This window comes from Malaclemys terrapin, chromosome 5, assembly GCF_027887155.1.
Source record: "Malaclemys terrapin pileata isolate rMalTer1 chromosome 5, rMalTer1.hap1, whole genome shotgun sequence".
NCBI classification, from domain to species: Eukaryota; Metazoa; Chordata; order Testudines; family Emydidae; genus Malaclemys; species Malaclemys terrapin.
Genome location: NC_071509.1, coordinates 25045987 through 25064941, shown reverse-complemented (window position 1 = coordinate 25064941; position 18955 = coordinate 25045987). Strand labels below are relative to the sequence as shown.

General features: G+C 42.8%; 2 protein-coding genes across 2 annotated transcripts in view; both read left to right on the top strand.

Annotated features, from left to right (window-relative positions):
- LOC128838319 (uncharacterized) overlaps positions 1-5857 on the top strand; it is a 34137-nt gene extending 28280 nt beyond the window's left edge. Inside the window, exon 5 of the mRNA XM_054030400.1 lies at positions 5684-5857. Coding sequence (XP_053886375.1) covers positions 5684-5716 — 33 coding nt within the window. The 3' untranslated portion in view covers positions 5717-5857. The remainder of the gene's footprint in view (positions 1-5683) is intronic.
- Positions 5858-11224: 5367 nt separating this feature from the next.
- On the top strand, positions 11225-18661 carry S100P (S100 calcium binding protein P). Its single transcript, XM_054028929.1, has 2 exons — positions 11225-11424; positions 18345-18661. Exons 1-2 carry the CDS (start codon positions 11287-11289, stop codon positions 18492-18494), a joined length of 288 nt encoding a protein of 95 aa, XP_053884904.1. The 5' UTR covers positions 11225-11286; the 3' UTR covers positions 18495-18661.
- The last annotated feature ends 294 nt before the right edge of the window (positions 18662-18955 follow it).

The following is an 18955-nucleotide window of genomic DNA, read 5'->3' as shown; positions in this document are numbered from 1 at the left end:
GATCACCTTAGCAAGCTTGAGTTTAGTTCAGCACCTGGCACTCTGCTCTCTTCCAGGAACTATGACAGAGATACCAGTGACCAGCCTGCCTTCATCCAGCAAGGTATTAATTTAGAACAAAAGCATTACAGAGAGAACATATCTTGAAAACAATAAATAGCTTACATGCTTGCCTGTCTTACTAGGTGTCACCCATTTTTTATACGGAGACCCCTCCAGCAGGGTCTGTCCCTCTGTGTCATTCAATGAGAGTGATCCCTCTCTATATCAGGCTGGCCACTTCATACTAGTCTCCGTTTTTTGTTTGCTGGGTCTCTTGAACAAAACCAATATATGCACTTTCCCCCAAGGGCTGGTACTTCTGCAGACTTGTTACCTGTCTAAGGATTTGCAATAATTATCCCCCAGTCCTTTAATTCCTGATAGTTTGTTCATGACGTTAGGTGACGTCTCCATCGTCATTTCATTGCTTGTTGTTTCAAGAAAGAAATCATCATCACAAGTGGGTGTGTTTCTAGTGAGGTCCCACAGGGATAGGTTCTTGGCTCTGTGCTGTTTAACATTTCTAACAATGAGTGGAAGAAAACATAAAACTGACATGGATAAAGTTCCTCCTGACCGGTAACAATACAAATGAGTGGAAACTGACTCAGACCTATTTTTCCATTTAAAAAAAAAATCAGAAATTTCTCAGGTCTCCACAAGGTTTAACAACTTGCCATTTATTAGACTGATACCTTCCTGCAGTCGCCAAAAAGACTCTGCTTCAGTGGAATTTAGATTGAAGTCTTGAAGCAAAAAAAATGAAGAAAAGGACAAGCACAAAGGAAAAAAAAACAACTGACACAAAAGGAAAGTACAAACCTTCCTGCCCCCTTCCTGGGTTAAGCAGTTCTGGAAACAAATGTTAATGAAGAACAGTAAGTACGTCATTGCTTAAGCATTTACTTAAGGAACATTGAAGAGAATTGATAGGAACTGAACAAGTACATTGTCAAGTATCAGAATAAGATCATAAGAACTCTGTTTTTCTATCTGTACCTCACTAGCCTCACTTCATTAAATTAAATACTTCTATCTGCATATTACAAAATCATGTGATGGTGCTGTCATTTAAGTACAAGAGGTAACTGAACTTAACCACAGGCGATGGAAACTGAATGACCTTTTAGACATTAACCAGATCTGAAGTGAGTCTTTCACGTGCAAATATAGATAAACCTCAATCTCTAATAAGCAATGCGTACAGATTCTATAACTTCAGCAAACAGTCCAGTGCACTGGAAAATCTGTCTTATCTATGTTCCATAACAGACTGAAAGGTCTCTTCTCCTCTTGATGTATGCATATAAGCCTATTAGTGTTCATAGAAGTCATGTAGGTGTGCATGGAGAGGAAACCAGAAGGTTTTTAAACCTGCAGCAAAGGTAAGACTTGAGAGATGAAAACCAAGAACCAGAAAATTCAATGTGTGTGTTCAGTTCCTCTACATACACTACTCCTGGGGGAATTCTGTGCCAAAAAATTAAAAATCCTCAATATTAAAAATTCTGCAAATTCTATTTGTGAAAATAACACTATATAATCATGCCAGTTTCAATTATTTTGGTAATTTATTTCAAAATGCCCGTCAGCAAGTATGCCTGTAACAATGCAGACACACACAAAAATTTCCCCAGGAGTAGAGAGTAAAAGAAACACCTACGACAACACAGTTCCTGTTTCTCTGTCCCTCCACTCCAGAATCCAGTCGTGCCCCCCAGTCCAGAGACTCACACCCCTGCCCCCCCCTGGGGGGGAGGAAATTCTGTGCGCACAACATTAATTTCTGCCAAATTCTGTACTGCACAGTGGCACAGAATCTCCCAGAAGTAATACACACATTAAAGACTCATTTGTGGAAATGTCAAAAGCTCATTCTCTAACTTTCTTCAGATTTAGAAATAAACTTTTAAAAATGTTTTGTTCTTATACAAGCCTAACATTTTCTGAGAGTCAGAAAGTGCCTTCCAATCATTGCATAAATTGACTTATTTCTGCTATGGAGAGACAGGGATACACTGTGTACCCAAGCCTACCAGAAAGAGATCATATCACAAAGAACACAGGATAAAATTCACCTCTCTGCAGAGAATCAGAACAAGATCTCTGTATAACAGAAATCCCACCAAAGTCCTATTTTTTGGTCTTGTGCCATGGGAATTCGAGGCCTAGGTGCTTTTGAAAATCCCAGTACATGCCTATCTGCAACTTTATGCTCCTAAATACCTGGCCCTAAGCAGGAACTTCAGCATTTGCCATTTGGCCCTATATGAGCACTGCAACACTATACCTCTCCTCCAAACAACCACAGTCCACTGTACCATCATTCTAAGGAAGAAATATGAACGGAGCATCTTTTGCATAAAAAATTAAATTAGGTACATTTAAATAGGGCCAAGGAAGGTGGTTCATCTGCTTACGGAGCTTTTAATAGACAGGCCAGAATTAAAACACTACCCACTTGTACTGTATATGATACCTGTTCAAACTCTATTTTACCTGCAATACCAGTAGCGATAGCAAGGCTGTTCTGGGATATTTTTAATGGAGGGGGTTGAACGAGTACGCATCAGTAGGTCAGGCCAGCGTGAAAAACCAGTAGTGCTGGCTTGATGACATTTCACTTTCTGGAAATTCGAAATGCTGTGGTTTATTTAAAACAAAACAAAACAAACTCATAACACCTTGGTTACTTAATGTGTGAAAAAGATTGTCACTTTTTTTTGACAGACAAATATCACTCTTTGTGACCACCAGTTTATGTCATATGCATATGGATAACACAGTATTCCATAGATTGATCAATGCTATTGATCAATATTTCTCTCCGTGGTTTGCTTTTCTCTCTGTCCTAATACAGTTATATGATTCAAGATTTACACTGATCTCAGAAAAAATAGTCAGCTGCCTGCTCATTGTATCAGTTACACGCACATACACACAACACTCATTCAATTCAGCAGAAGTTTATTTTCTATTCCATATAGGTTCTTATACTACGATCACCACCATAGTTATCTGAGCGCCTTCCCATAGTGCATGAGCAATGTGATTGACATTGTCATGTGCTTGTTCTCGCATCCTCTCCTGAGGGAGAGAAGTGTGTGCAGTGGAGTGTCTTGTTGTGCTGGGGTGTTTTTGGTGTGTTTCTGGTTTTATTTTTATTTTAATATATCTGTTGATATGTATTTATACTATAGAAGGCAAGGTCAAAGAAATGCCCCTTGCACTTGTAGCAGAAGGCGTTGAGGTTTTATTTGTGTGCACACACACACAAATTTTATTTACTCCTTCACATCACACAAGAATGAATGAAATTAATAGCTCTCTGAAAGCTGTGCTTAGGATGTATGTTTCCAGGCATGAGGGTGACTGGGATGTGTTACTTCCGTATCTACTGTTTGCATATAGAAGCGTGCCCCAAGAATCCACATGGTTTGCTTCCTTTGATCTCTTGTATGGGAGACAGGTCAGGGGACCCTTGAATTTGATCCGTGACTCCTGGGAAAGCAATACTGAAGAACATCTAGTAGGGTAGTACGGGTCACACTTTAAGGAGAGATTGCAGGCTATGATGGATTCTGGTCTGTATGAGTTCAAGGTTCTACTGTTTGAATTAAAAAATTACAGTGCCACCTTTATGAGACTCATTAATGAGGTTTTTCCATGGATTGCAGACCTTTGCCAAAGCCTATATAGATGACTTGGCTATTTTCAGCTGTTCCTGGAAAGATCATCTATACCACATGGGAATTGTGTTACAAAGGCTAAGGGAAGCCAGCCTAACTGTTAAGGTCTCCAAGTGCATCTTAGGAGCTGCAGAGGTATCATACCTGGGACACAGGTAAGTGAATTGGTACGCCCTGATCCCCTGAAAGTAGAAGCCATAAAAGGCTGGCCTGCCCCTAAAACAAAGAAGCAGGTCCAATCCTTTATTGGGCTGGTCAACTATTATCGCAAGTTTGTAAATGGATTTAGCGACATTGTGGCCCCCATAACAGACCTTACCCAAAAGGGAAAACCGGACGAGGTAAAGTGGACCGAGGCCTGTGAGTAAGGCTTCCAAAAAATAAGAGACCTTAGTGAAGAAGCCTATATTAGTCAGCCCTGATTTTGGGAAAATGGTCTTGTGCACAGATGCTTCTAATGTGGGGTTGGGAGCTGTGCTGATGCAAGATGGGGAAAAGAGTAAAAGGCACCCCATTGCATATCTAAGCAAAAAATTGACACCCACTGAACAATACTACACTGTAGAGAAAGAATTCTATGCAATTGTGTGGGCAGTAAAGCAACTCAAACCCTATTTGTATAACAGGAAGTTTACCATGTTCAGTGATCATGCTCCCTTGGTGTGGTTACACAAAGCAAAAGGAAGCAATTCTAGCTTACTCCATTGGAGTTTGGCCTTGCAAGAGTTTGATATGGACACAATTCATATCAAAGGAAAAAAGAATCTTGTGGCTGATGCCTTGTCAAGGTTTGGAGAGCCTTGAGGTGTATCCAGGAGCTCTAATAGCTCCCTTCCAGACCAATCTCGTGTTGGGGGTGTGACGCATGACCAGAAAGGGTTAAGCATCCTGCAAGATAGATGACCCAAATTCAACCCTTAAAGACATATTGGTAGATAATGTTTGTGTTTTTGTATGTTTACATATGTATTGGTAGAGTTTAACAATGTAATCAAACAGTCCCTGTCTATGCTGTATTCTGTTAATTCAGAGATCAAAAGGACATCTTAACATTTAAATGAACTGTAAACATAGGATATCACTGTATTCATCTCTCTTTGAAATGTATAGCAAATCATCTGCAAATGGTGGAAAAATAGGCAATTGCCTTATGTTAATCTGTGTAGATAATTACCAGCCATGCTTGGAAATGGATCTACTTCAAAAGTCCCCATAATTGCCTATTGTTCACGGGAGGACTCTGAGCTGTCACAAGAAGGCCTGAAACTGTATAAAGATGCTTTGGGTCCTGTAGGTAAAAGGGATTAAGAGCAGCTGAGGGAGGCTGGTGAGATAGTTGGCCCCAGGTGTGGCTGGCTTAATCAGGCCACAGCTGGCCTGGATAAAAGGGCTGTGGGGCCAGGAGACAAAAAAGGCTCACTCTAGCCCTGGAGTGGCAAGTGCCTGGGAGCAAGGTACCTGAAGAGGGTCAGTGCTGGGGAAGGGCAAAGGGAGCTGGGGAGCTCCAGCCTGGTAAACCCCCAGGTTGCAGGCCTTGTTGAAGGCCTACAAAAGGTACTGGGGCTGCAGAGGGGCAGCCCAGGGATAGGCAAAGGCAGCAGGTCCTACTCCTTTGCCAATGATGCGTCGCCATTACAGATTGCAGTTTGCCCCAGTGAAAGGGCACGATGACTAGATGATGACTGGCAGTAATCACTGAGACAAGGTGGGTTTAGAGGGTTGGGGGTTCCCCTGGGAGGGGAGACCCAAAGTAAGGGGGTACCCCTGGGGGCAAAACCCTGAGGAAAGTGGCACCGGAGTCTGGGAGGGACATGGAGCCTAAGGCAGGAGAGACACCGGCCAGAAGGAGGTGCTCTGGAGCTGGAGTTGAGCTAATTCCCAAGACAACCAGCAGGAGGCACCACACCGGTGAGTGTCGAACTTGCTACAGGTCTCGATCCTTTTTATTTCAGATCTGCTTGAGGCTTCATGCAGGAGAAGCTTAAACCACAAGGCTGAGATCCCAGTCCTGACTGGACCACCCTGAATATAAACATTGGTCTATAACCTATGAACTAATTCTGAAAGAACTCTTTGCCACTACAAAGGTCACCATCTCTGCTATGAATCTGAATCTCAAGAATTGTACTCAGGTCTGTATGTATACTGATCTTTTAACCAATACTCTCTCTTTTCTTTTTTAATACATTTTTGTTTGGTTAATAAGAATTGGCTGTAAGCATGTATTTGTGTAAGATCTGGAATATTCATTAACCTGGGAGGTAATGTGTCCAATCATTTGGGATTGGTAGAACTCTTTAATATGATAAATATGATGAGGATTACTGAAAATCGTATTCAACTTGGTTGTCTGGATGGAGGCCTAAGGCTGGCTTGCTTTAAGGGAACTGTGTTGTTGGCTTCTGGTAACCAGTGAGGTATTATAGAAGCTGTTTTGTGCTAGCTTGATAAATCTAAGCATTGGAATATCCACCAGCTTTGGGGATTGTCTGCCCCATTCTTTGCAGTTCACCGTAACTGAGTGACTTCAGTTGGCTTCCCTGGGACTCCGGTCACAATGTACATTGCACACATTTTATTTATTCCTTCACATAACACAAGAACTGGGGTCAACCAATGAAATTAATAGATAGCAGGTTTAAAACAAACATGAGGAAGTACTACTTCACACAATGCACGGTCAAGGTGGAACTTGTTGCCAGGGGATGCTGTGAAGGCCAAAAGTATAAGTAGGTTCAAAAAAGAATTAGATAAGTTCATGGAGGTTATGTCCATCATTGGCTATTAACCAAGGTGGTCAGGAATGCAACCCCATGCTCTGGGTTTCTTGAAACTTCTGGCAGCCAGAAGCTGGGCCTGGATGAGAGGGGTCGGATCACTCTATAATTGTCCTGTTCTGTTCGTTCCCTCTGAAACATCTGGCACTGACCACTGCCGGAGTGATAGGATACTAAGCTAGAAGGACCATTGGTCTGGACGTTCTTATGACATGATGATCATTGCCCAGAAATCTAATTTAGGGCCTAATCCTTATTCCTACTCATTACTCATTCCAGAGAAATTCCATTGATTTCAACAGAAACTTGGCATGAGAATGAAAGGCTTTACTAGAGACCTTATCAGTTCAGCCTCAATCATCAAAGGTACTTAGGTGCCTAGCTCCATTGATTTCCCATTGAAATCAATGGAGTTAGGCACCTGAATACCTTTGAGGATCTAGATTTTAGAAGACAGCTGCAATTAACCTATGCTAAGTTGACTATGATCAATAGTAGGGAAATATAGCCTAGGTGTGCAGCTACTATAAGGTGGATGCATAAATGATTGGAAAACCGTTCCCAGAGTTATCAGTGGTTCACAGTCAAGCTGCAAGGGCATATTGAGTGGGGTCCTGCAGAAATTGGCCTTCATCCAGTTCTGTTCAATATCTTCATAAACAATTTAGATAATGGCATAGATGCCATAGAGAGAACATTTATAAAGTTTGCAGACGATACCAAGCTGGGAGGGGATCAAGTGCTTTGGAGGATAGGATTAAAATTCAAAATGATCTGGACAAACTGGAAAAATGATCTGATGTAAATAGGATGAAATACAATAAGGACAAAATACAATAAGGACAAATGCAAAGTACTCTACTTAGGAAAGAACAATCAGTTGCACACATACAAAATTGGAAATGACTGCCTAGGAAGAAGTAGTAAGGAAAGGGACTTGGGGTCATGGTGGATCACAAGCTAAATATGAGTTTACTGTAACACTGTTGCAAAAAAATCAAACATCATTCTGGGATGTATTAGCAGGAATGTGGAAAGCAAGACACGAGAAGTACAGTAACTCCTCGCTTAACGTTGTAGTTATGTTCCTGAAAAATGCGACTTTAAGCGAATCCAATTTCCCCATAAGAATTAATGTAAATGGGGGGTTCCAGGGAAATTTTTTTCACCAGACAAAAGACTCTCTCTCTCTCATATATATATATATATATATATATATATATATATATATACACACACACACACACACAGTATAAGTTTTAAACAAACAATTTAATACTGTACACAGCAATGATGATTGTGAAGCTTGATTGAGGTACTGAAGTCGGAGGGTGGAATAGTTCCCAGGGAATGCCTTACTGATAAATGATGAACTAGCACTCGGCTGAGCCCTCAAGGGTTAACACATTGTTGTTAATGTAGCCTCACACTCTACAAGGCAGCACAAATGGAGGGAGGGGAGACAGCATGGCAGACAGAGACACACACCCTGTGTGTGAGAGACAGAGCGATGCACATTGCCCCTTTAAGTACACTGACCCCACTCTTACGTACACTGCCTTTTTAAGTACACCAGCAACTTGAGACAGCAGCTACTGCCAGCAAGCTCCCTCCGTCCTGAGCCCTGTTGTGTCCCTCCCCTACTCTATAGAGATGGAGTAAGTGGGGGCAGGAGCAGGGGAGAGGGGGACACCCTGACATTAGCCCCTCCCTTCTCCCCCCTCTGCCCCCACAGCAAGCATGAGGCTACCGGGAGCAGCTCCAAGGCAAAGGGCAGGAGCAGCACGTGGCAGTCGGGGAAGGGACAGCTGAACTGCCAGCAATTCATAGCTTGCTGGGCAGCTGCCGCACGGGGAACTTAGGGGAGCGGGGATCTGATAGGGAGGCTGCCGGTCCACCCTGGTTCCAAGCCCCCACCAGCTAGCTCCAATGGGCTGCTCTTTCTGTAAGCAGTGGAGAAAGGAGGCGGCTGCCAAACGACATTAGAAGGGAGCATTGCACAACTTTAAACGAGCATGTTCTCTAATTGATCAGCAACGTAACAATGAAACAACCTTAACCGGGATGACTTTAAGTGAGGAGTTACTGTAATTCTTTGGCTCTACTCTGCCCTGATAAGGCTTCAGCTGGAGTAGTGTGTCCAGTTCTGGGCGCCACATTTCAGGAAAGATGTGGACAAATTGTAGAAAGTCCAGGGAAGAGCAACAAAAATGATTAAAGATCTAGAAAACATGACCTATGAGGGAAGATAGAAAAAATTGGGTTTGTTTTGTCTGGAGAAGAGCAGACTGAGCAGGACATAACAGTATTCAAGTATATAAAATATTGTTACAAGGAGGAGGTTGAAAAATTGTTCTCATTAACCTCGGAGGATAGGACAAGAAGCACAGGGCTTAAATTGCAGCAGGGGTGGTTTAGGTTGGACATCAGGAAAAACTTCCTAACTGTCCGGGTAGTTAAGCACTGGAATAAATTGCTTAGGGATATTGTGGAATCTCCATCTTTGGAGGTTTTAAGAACAGGTTGACAAACACCTGTCAGGAATGATCTAGTTATTGCTTAGTCCTGCCTTGAGGGCAGGAGACTGGACTAGATGACTTATTAGGTCCCTTCCAGTTCTACACTTCTATGATTCTACAAAAGAATAAAACATTAAATAAAACATACATCCTGGTAATGTTCCAAAGGTTATACAGGATACTGTAGCATCTATTCCAAAGATTAGACACATGGGCGGCATGTATAATAGGTCGGGGAGCTAAGCCTCCCCAAACAGAATGTGGCACACCTCCCTCATGCTGCCAGCCTGCTGCCTTTGGAATGCCACTGCCAAAAGGCCCCCTGGCTGTGGACCCGCCTGCGCTCCACCCCGAGGCCCTGCTCCCGCATCCCGCTCTTGCCCTGTGGCCCCGCCTCTTCCCCCAAATTCCCCCCACCTGCCTCTTGCGCTTCTCACCTCACCATTGAGGTAGTCTGTCAAAGTGGGCTTGTGCCAAAATAGGGATAGGCGAGCCATTTTTTGCTCCACTGCCATTTGAGAACCCCATTGCTGCGGACCCATCCAGATTTCCTGAACGTTGCAGAGAGCCGAAGAGTCCTGTCCCCCTAACCCCACACCCCCGCCTGCCCACCCACCACTCACGCCTCTTCATCCCCTGAGAGGCAGAAAGGCACGGCGGTGGGGCCCCTCAGGGGAGGGAGGTGCGAGTGGTGGGGGAGGGTCCATTGGGGAAGGAAGCAGAGAGGTGCAGGTGGTGGGACCCCTTGGGGGAGAGAAAAGAGGAGCGTGAATGGCAGGGAAGAGAGCCAAACAGGAGCAGGCCCTGTGGCGGAGTTGGGATGGAGTGTGGGCAGGGTCTTGGTGGGAGAAGGCCAAGCGGAGGCGGATCTCAGAATTGAGCAGAGGGAAGGGCCGTGGTCCAGGCACCAGTGTCCCCCCCCCACACACACACACACACGCACATTTCTAGGGGGCTTCTGGTGCTCAAGCCCAGCCTCCCCAGATGTGGAAGTCACATGCCACCCATGGTTATACAAGATATGCAAAATTACAGACAAGGGAGATGTGATAAGGAAAGTTACATTCTGGTTTCAGGGTAGCTTCAGTGACACTAGTTTTTAATGTGCCCATGCTAGATCTTCTTGCTCTATGATCTTTTGTGGGTGACATGCCACAGGCACTTGCTGATGTACAGCCAATTATACATTTCTGTGAGTAATTAATTTAATTTTTGAAATTCCCTCAATTAAAAAAATCTCCCCACTCTTATAAATTATGCTGTACATAACTAACCTCAATCATAAAGAGGTAAACTTTGCCGTGATGACAGCAAAACTCAGGTTTATCCTAATCTCAGGTGACAGAGTTCCAGAGCCAGGGGTCTTCTACGGATAATATTTCTGAAAGCTTCCCTTTGGCTCCATCCATTTCAATGTTCCTGTAGGATCCAGCTGCCTTGATGGGCCCCTGAAATCAATCTCTGAGATACAGTAGCTAGAGTCAGTTGACATTTAAAAAAATGTGGACTAGCCTCCTCAAGTGAATCACAGATGAGATCAGGAACCGCTGAAGACTATGGAGTTTTGGTGTGATTTTGTCTCTTAGAATAGGTGATGCTGCTGTAAGGTTGAAAAGAGAAACTCTCTGATGCTGATGTAGGCCAATACTAACCAGTTTCATGACACTTAAAGATTAATCTCATCACTGTCCAAGGGCCCAGATGTCCATGCATCATCAGTGCAATATATCAGTCTGTGTTCAATTAAACTACTGCCCAGGCCCTTGTACACTTCAGAACTCTGCCACTCAGCTGGTTGTCGTTTGAAAAAGATGGCAACTCTCAGAGTCCCTATAGCCACCCTTTGCAATGAGTAGGAAGTAATTTGCTGCTCTTTCACCATTGCAGGCCCAATATACATTCTTTTAAGGGTTGGGCTGTTAGCCATTTACTGATTAAAAAGCTTAAACTGAATCACACTTAATCTTGAAGGAGTGGCTGGTTTATGGTGATGTATAAATCATTGTTCCAGCTCTGCCCTACTGATAAAGCTTGAATTTTGAATTGAATTTCTTTATAAAGGAATTTGATTTCAAGCTGCACCTAGATGATGAAAAGCGGTGCTTAAGGTGTAAATATTTGCTAACTGGCTCCACTCACTGTATAACAATGAGATGTGATAGCTATATAAAGCACCCCAGAACCCGTTCAGTCTCTACTCTCTAAAGAAGGGCCAGAGGCTATTCACACAAAGAAGGAAGCCAGAATCCATTAGCAAAGATGTCTGAACTGGAAACTGCAATGGGAATGATCATTGATGTCTTTGACAAGTATTCTGGGGCTGAAGGCAATAAGCAAACCCTCACCAAAGGAGAACTAAAGACCCTCCTGGAAAAAGAGCTACCCAACTTCCTCTCGGTAAAGTGATGGTTCAGTATATTTTCTCTGTAATAGACTTAAAGCAATATGGAGAGAGACATTTTTGGTGTTTTGTGCAGGGAATTGGCTACAGAAATCATTACTGTTAAGGGAAGTTGTGTGGGATCTTTTAGAATATCAGGGTTGGAAGGGACCTCAGGAGGTCATCTAGTCCAACCCCCTGCTCAAAGCAGGACTAACCCCCAGACAGATTTTTACCCCAGTTTGCTAAATGGCCCCCTCAAGGATTGAGTTCACAACCCTGGGTTTAGCAGGCCAATGCTCAAACCACTGAGCTATCCCTCCCCACCCCAAGCTATCCCATGCTGACAATATGGCTTTGAAAATGAACGCAGATCACACAACTGAATGCAGTAGTCAGACTCAATACTGATTGTCAGGTTTTCTGTATTTCTTATTCCTCTCTCTAGTTTTCAGGGCAATGGTATTTAAATAGAATATTTACTTCTTCAGAAGTCATCTGCTCCTGTTGTTTACTCCCCACCAGAATTTGTAATCCCATATGATGTCTCAATTAACTGCTGTGAAAAAGGATTGTGATGCTAACAATTGAATATAATGACAACAAATGGGGAGTCTCTTGGTCTAGGCATTTATACCACACTTCTTACTGTGATATCTGAGCATGTATACAAGTATGGTATATAAGCAGCAGTGGGACAGAGTAGATGAACTTGGAAGAACTGTTTGTAAAGTGTCCTTCTTAATAACAAATAAAGGGAAAGAAATAAAGAAAATGTTTCAGATAACAGCATTGTTAAATAATCAGAATGTGCTCTTAAGTATTTTTCATCTATCTCTGTAGCATGTCTTCACTGGCAACATTAAAACGCTGCCACTTGTGTAGTCGTTCTTAAAAAACCACCTCCACGAGGGGCGTCGCTCCTGTCTACACTGGCGCTTTACAGCCCTGAAACTTGCAGCACTCAGGGGTGTTTTTTCACACCCCTGAGCGAGAAAGTTGCAGCGCTGTAAAGTGTCAGTGTAGAGAAGTATTCCACGCTCTGCAATGTGGCATCATGAGATATTTACCATTCTTAATAACATTAAGTTGCAAAGGATATTTTCTAGAAAATCTATCTCCCCTTGTAAGTATTCTCACACTTCTTATCAAACTGTCTGTACTGGGCTATCTTGATTATCACTTCAAAAGTTCTTTTTCTCTTAATTAATTGGCCTCTCAGAGTTGGTAAGACAACTCCCACCTGTTCATGCTCTCTGTATGTGTGTATATATATCTCCTCAATATGTTCCATTCTATGCATCCGAAGAAGTGGGCTGTAGCCCACGAAAGCTTATGCTCTAATAAATTTGTTAGTCTCTAAGGTGCCACAAGTACTTCTGTTCTTTTTGCGGATACAGACTAATACGGCTGCTACTCTGAAACCTTCTAGAAAACAGTAACATTAGAGGTGGTTGGAAAATTTTTGTCAGAATGATTTTCCAATTAAAAACATCTTTGTCACAAAACTGAAAATTCCTGTGAGAAAATTTCACTTTTGATGAAAAATTTCAATTTTCCATTGGGAAAATCAAAGTGACAGCTTGCCTGCTTTCCTGTTGGAAGGCTCCTGTCTGACAAATCTTTCCAGAAGGGCTGCAGAGGCTGATTACCCTGGCTCTCTGCCCTCCGGCTATCAGCCTCCAGCACTAGCTGGAGAGAGAGAGAGCCCCAGCCTCCCCACCTCCCCCCTGGTCTAGGGTCCAGAGAGCTGGAAAACTCTGTCTCCCCACCTCCCTCACACCCACTCCGGCCCCCAGGCCAGAAAGGCTGAATGCCCCAGCTCTCTGTTTCTCAGGCAGCTGGGCTGGAAGGCTCTTGTCAATTTCACTTTCAAAGTGAAGACTCTTGTTCCAACCTAGCCACATTTTTTTTTCAACTTTTTGAAATTGACAATAGCCTTTCAGCCTGGCAGCTGAAAAATTATACTTCAGTTCCCCTGCAATGGAATTTTTTTTATTTACTTCCTTAAAAAATGTCATGTCTTTTGACTTTTCAATTAGGAAACAGAAATATTTCCACTATCATTTTCTGGGGAGCTCTAAATAATATGTTTGCATTTGGCCATAGCCACCAATAATCCATTCCTAAAATTTGTGACTTGACTTGAATTTAATTGCATTCATATATTTTTAGACTATTATACAGACTTGTTTTTATCAAACTTCATTCAGTAAAGGGAAATCATGGCTTCACATATAGACACCTGGTTCTCACTGAGCAGTAAGTCATGCATATGTAAGGAAAGAATTTGGCCCATTAGGTCAAGCTACTGCAATATGGGAGCATACCTGTAGCTGCGGCGAGTGTCCTTGTATCATTTTGGGGATTATTGAAGTCTTGCACAAGTCTCTGCAGCATAAAGATGGCTAATGCACATTTTGCTGAACTGGGCTGAGTTTAATCCCTACTATGGCTTGCTTATTGCAGTATTCAGACTCAGCTTCCAGATTTAGTGGTTTGGGGTTTTTTTAAAAGAGAGATTACTATTTAGCAGCAAAGGTTAGTGAAGGTCAAGTTAGAAGAGAAAATACATTTTTATTTTAAAAAATTCACAATCTTTCTTGCAAATTAACAAATGTTAAAATCACCACCCATAATGTGTGTTAGCTTCCCAGGATGTAAATGCAAAAGTTTAACTTCACTTCCCACTATTGGGTCTCCTTATTTACTGCATTTCACTTTACTTGTACAATAACAATTTTACTTGGTTCGAAGTCATAACTTTCATTCTTGATTGTTTCCATTTCTTTTATATCACTAAAAATTTCATAAAGCTGTTGGGCCAAATTCTGCTTTTACACATCCTGGTGCCTCACAGGAGTTACATTTGTTTGCCTAAAAGTAAAATCTTTCCCATTAATTGCCACAGCCTAGGGCCAAATGTTCAAAAAGTGGTTCCATTTTGTACACACCCAACACTGAACTTCCAAACAACTGTGCATGCATTCTTAGAGCACTAAGATCTGTGTATGATGTTCAGTGATCACTCAGGGCTTCAGCTATTTGCAAGAGCTCTGCTTTATTGTGTGCATCTACACAACAAATTAAGGTGTAATTGTAACACAAGTAGGCATATCCACAGTAGCTTTAATCTAGTATGGATAATAATACTAGTGAGGATGCGGTGGCATGGACTTCAGTGCAAGCTAGCTGCCCCAGTACAACCCACCAGGGACCCTGGGTATGGACAGGGCTCCACAAATAATTCATTGAATAACTTAAAATTAAATCTGTTTATGCATAATTTGAAAAAAAGAAAGGAACAAATTTTTTATCATATATTGTTCAGCCAGGACTATTCACAGAACTGTATTTCTGGTGAGTTTTTGGCATATCTCAGGTTATAATTCCTCATTTTATTTAAAAAAATTACATTAAATCAGTGAAAAATAAAATGATTATTGAACTAATTAGACTCTGACTCTTCAAACCCTTCAGATTTCAATGAAGTTAAGTATTTAAAATTCACAGTAAAACTGATCAATATTTACACAATTTCATATTTATATAAAATCTAGCTTCAACAAAACCACAGTATTTTAGTTAATTATATTGTATAGGTCTCTACTGCCATCCTCTGTTTATTATAAAAACTGCATCCTCTTACATTCATTGTGTCCAGTTTTGGGCCCCACACTACAAGAAGGATGTGGAAAAATTGGAAAAAGTCCAGCGGAGGGCAACAAAAATGATTAGGGGGCTGGAGCACATGACTTATGAGGAGAGGCTGAGGGAACTGGGATTGTTTAGTCTGCAAAAGAGAAGAATGAGGGGGGATTTGATAGCTGCTTTCAACTACCCGAAAGGGGGTTCTAAAGGGGATGGATCTAGACTGTTCTCAGTAGTGGCAGATGACAGAACAAGGAGTAATGGTCTCAACTTGCAGTGGGGGGAGTGTAGGTTGGATATTAGGAAACACTATTTCACTAGGAGGGTGGTGAAGCCAGGGGCGGCTCTAGCTTTTTTGCCGCCCCAAGCACGGCAGTCAGGTAGCCTTCGGTGGCATGCCTGCGGGAGGTCCGCTGGTCCCGCGGCTTCGGCGTACCCGCCGCCGAATTGCCACCGAAGCCACAGGACTGGTGGACCTCCCGCAGGCATACCACCAAAGTATGCCTGACTGCCACCCTCTCAGGGACCGGCAGGGCACCCCTCACGGCTTGCCATCCCAGGCACGCGCTTGGAGCGCTGGTGCCTGGAGCCGCCGCTGGGTGAAGCACTAGGGGGAGGTGATGGAATCTCCATCCTTAGAGGTTTTTAAGGCCTGGCTTGACAAAGCCCTGGCTGGGATGATTTAGTTGGGGATTGGTCATGCTTTGAGCAGGGGGTTGGACTAGATGACCTCCTGCGGTCCCTCCCAACCCTGATATTCTATGATTGGAACAAATCATCGCCGGGGTGCAGATTAAAACTGAATTTTTTTTTTAGTGAAAATGTATATTTGAAAAATCAAAATGTTTCATGAATTTGTGCCGATTTGACTCCATTGTTAATTTTAAAAAAATCTGAAAAATCAAAACATTTCATTTCAACATTTTTCTAAACATATTTCCTGAATTTTACGTTAAATTCAAAAACATTTTAAAATGGACAAAATTAAAATAAAACATTTCAATTTTGTTTGAACCTAACCACATTGTTTCAGACTTTTTGAAATGGCCAGCAAACCAAAGGCTCCATTATTCACCCAGCTCTACTCAAGCTTGAAGACCTGTTGTAATCCTTTTATAAAAAAAAAAAAAAAAAAAAAAAAAATCTTTAAAACTTTCTCAAAATAAATTATTTTTTTCCTGGAAATTGTCATGTTTAATCTCAGCCAGAGGTTAATTGTTGTGGGCAGTTTGAAACAAGTTGGTCAATTTAAATTATGATAGGCTGAAAACAAAAAGGACATGGCTAGGATACCATTTTTTCATCCCATAACTCAAAATTAGCTTTACTAATGAATGCTTCAGAGTCTGTCTTTTGCGTGCACAGCTCCTCGTGACTAACATGTTCAAGTCACTAAGATCAACTGGAACACTCAAGATGACAATCCCAAAATGTTCACATGTGGGGGCTGCATACAGGTTGTTCTCAATGAAGAGGCCTTATTTTAATGCTCCCATTCTTGGCCCAACAGAGCCTGTTTGTTGACCTTCTAGTATAGTTCAAACAGATGTATTTTATTAAGGATTTTTTTTTTCTTTTCTTTCTTTGAGGGAGCAGGCTGCGAAAGGATGTTTTTTTAAATTCAGGTGTGAAGATTTTAGCTGGGGTTGGAGTATCTTGTTTAGCATCTTTAGCATTATGCAAGTTTGGTCATTAAACATGTTTTTAAAGCAGGTACAATACATGCACCTATAGATTTGTTGATCGCTACCGCATTTAATTATTCATTACATATATATAAATATACCTTTTAAGGTCAGGATTTGGGTCACAGACCTTTTAAATGTGCATGCACACACACAACTTTTATGAACCCATTGACCTGCTCCATTTGAAGCCAATGGAACTTTTGGCATTGACCTCAATGAGAGGAGGATTTGGGCCCCATAGTTTTCCAAGTATTATTCTATTTTCTCCAACAAGATCAGCTAGTTAGTAGATAACGTTTTCACCTCTCTTAGCCAGATACTACTCTCACAGAGCCTTGTATTAGCATAACACAGAGTTCCAAAGTTCTGCATATCCTAGCTGGTGGAATGACTCAGCAGAAACAAAGCCCTGGGGAAGTCAGCCAGGATTTTTTTCCTAAAGGAACCTAACCAGAAATCAAAACAAGTTAACTGAAGTAAAACACAATATAATGCCTGCATCTGTAATTTTCACTTTATGCATCTGAAGAAGTGAGGTTTTTTACCCACAAAAGCTTATGCCCAAATAGATCTGTTAGTCTTTAAGGTGCCACCGGACTCCTTGTTGTTTTTGTGGATACTGACTAACAAGGCTACCCCCTGATACTAAGCAACAAATCTAGGGTTACGATATTTAAAAAAATAAAAAAGAGGACACTCCACGGGGCCCTGGCCCTGCCCCTTTCCCACCCCCATCCCCGCCCCAACTCCCCCTCCTCCCTCCCAGCCACGTGAAAAGGGCTGCCCAAGCGCTACCGGCTTCACGGTTTGCTGGGCAGCCCCCAAACCTGCACCCCGGCCGACGCTTCCCCAGCGCAGCTGGAGCCCGTGAGGGGAAGTGCCCAGCCAGGGGCGCAGGGTCTGGAGGCTGCCCGGCAAACCGTGAAGCCGGTAGCGCTCAGGCTTCGGGCAGCCCCCATGCCTCCGAACCCTGCGCCTCCTGCCGGGCACTTCCCCTCCCGGGCTCCGGATGCTGTGCTCCCCCCCTGACTCTTCGGCTCTGTTTAAGAGCCGAGCTGCCCGAGCGCTCCGGCTTCGGGCAGCCCCCTTGCCTCTGGACCCGGAGCCCCCGGAGCCCGGGAGGGGAAGTGCCCGGCCAGCGGCTCAGGGTCTGGAGGCATGGGAGCTGCCGGTAGCACTCGGGCAGCTCGGCTCTTAAACAGAGCCGAAGAGTCAGGGGAGGAGCACAGCAGCCGTGGGAGGGGAAGTGCCCGGCCGGCAGTATTTTCCCGGACATGTTCGGCTTTTTGGCAATTCCCCCCGGACGGGGGTTTGATTACCAAAAAGCCGGACATGTCCGGGAAAAACCGGACGTATGGTAACCCTGAACAAATCTATAGTTAGCCCCTTAATCACCTGTGGAAAGGTACAAAGAAACTGAGCTGATTCTTCACCAGGGACCAGGTGGTGCCCCTAAAGCCTACACACACTCCTACTAAGATGTTTGGATCCACACCACATCATTGCTATTGTTCAAGTAACTTACAATTTTGCTGCTGCTTTTAGGACCTCAGAATAAATTGCATGTCTCATTATGGACTGCTTCTTTTCTCTTTTAGTCCGGGAAAGATAAGGAAGCTGTTGACAAACTCTTCAAGGGTCTGGATGAAAATGGAGATTCTGAAGTAGACTTCAATGAATTTGTCATCTTTGTGGCAGCCATGACTTGCTGCTGTCATAAATATTTTGAGCAGAAAGGACCCAAATAATATAAAACACTCATAAGAAGCTGGTCTTTTGCTGTATTCCATATGCTAATGTTATTGCTAGCTTTATTTGATACATATACTGAAATACTGTTTAATCATACTCTGTTTACTCCCTGTCTTGCATGTTAAGTTTCTCTTCCTTCAAATAAAATGCTATTTTTAGCATTCTTGTTGTGTATATTTATTGCACGCACTCTCTCTCTCTGGAAAAAATGTGGTTTATACCCCTTCATTTTTAAAATTCTGTTTTTATTCATAATGGAGAATTTTATCTCAGAGCTCCCCTAAGGATAACAGCTGTTGGAGGTGCAGTGCACTGATTGTGCCACAATCCACTGAGTCTCAATTGATTGAGGCCTTACCCCTACAACATTTTAGGGCTCATCTGCACACCCAGGATGTACCACTTTAACACTATCAGTATTGTTAAGGTCTAGGAGGTACAACCTCCCTAGTGTGGA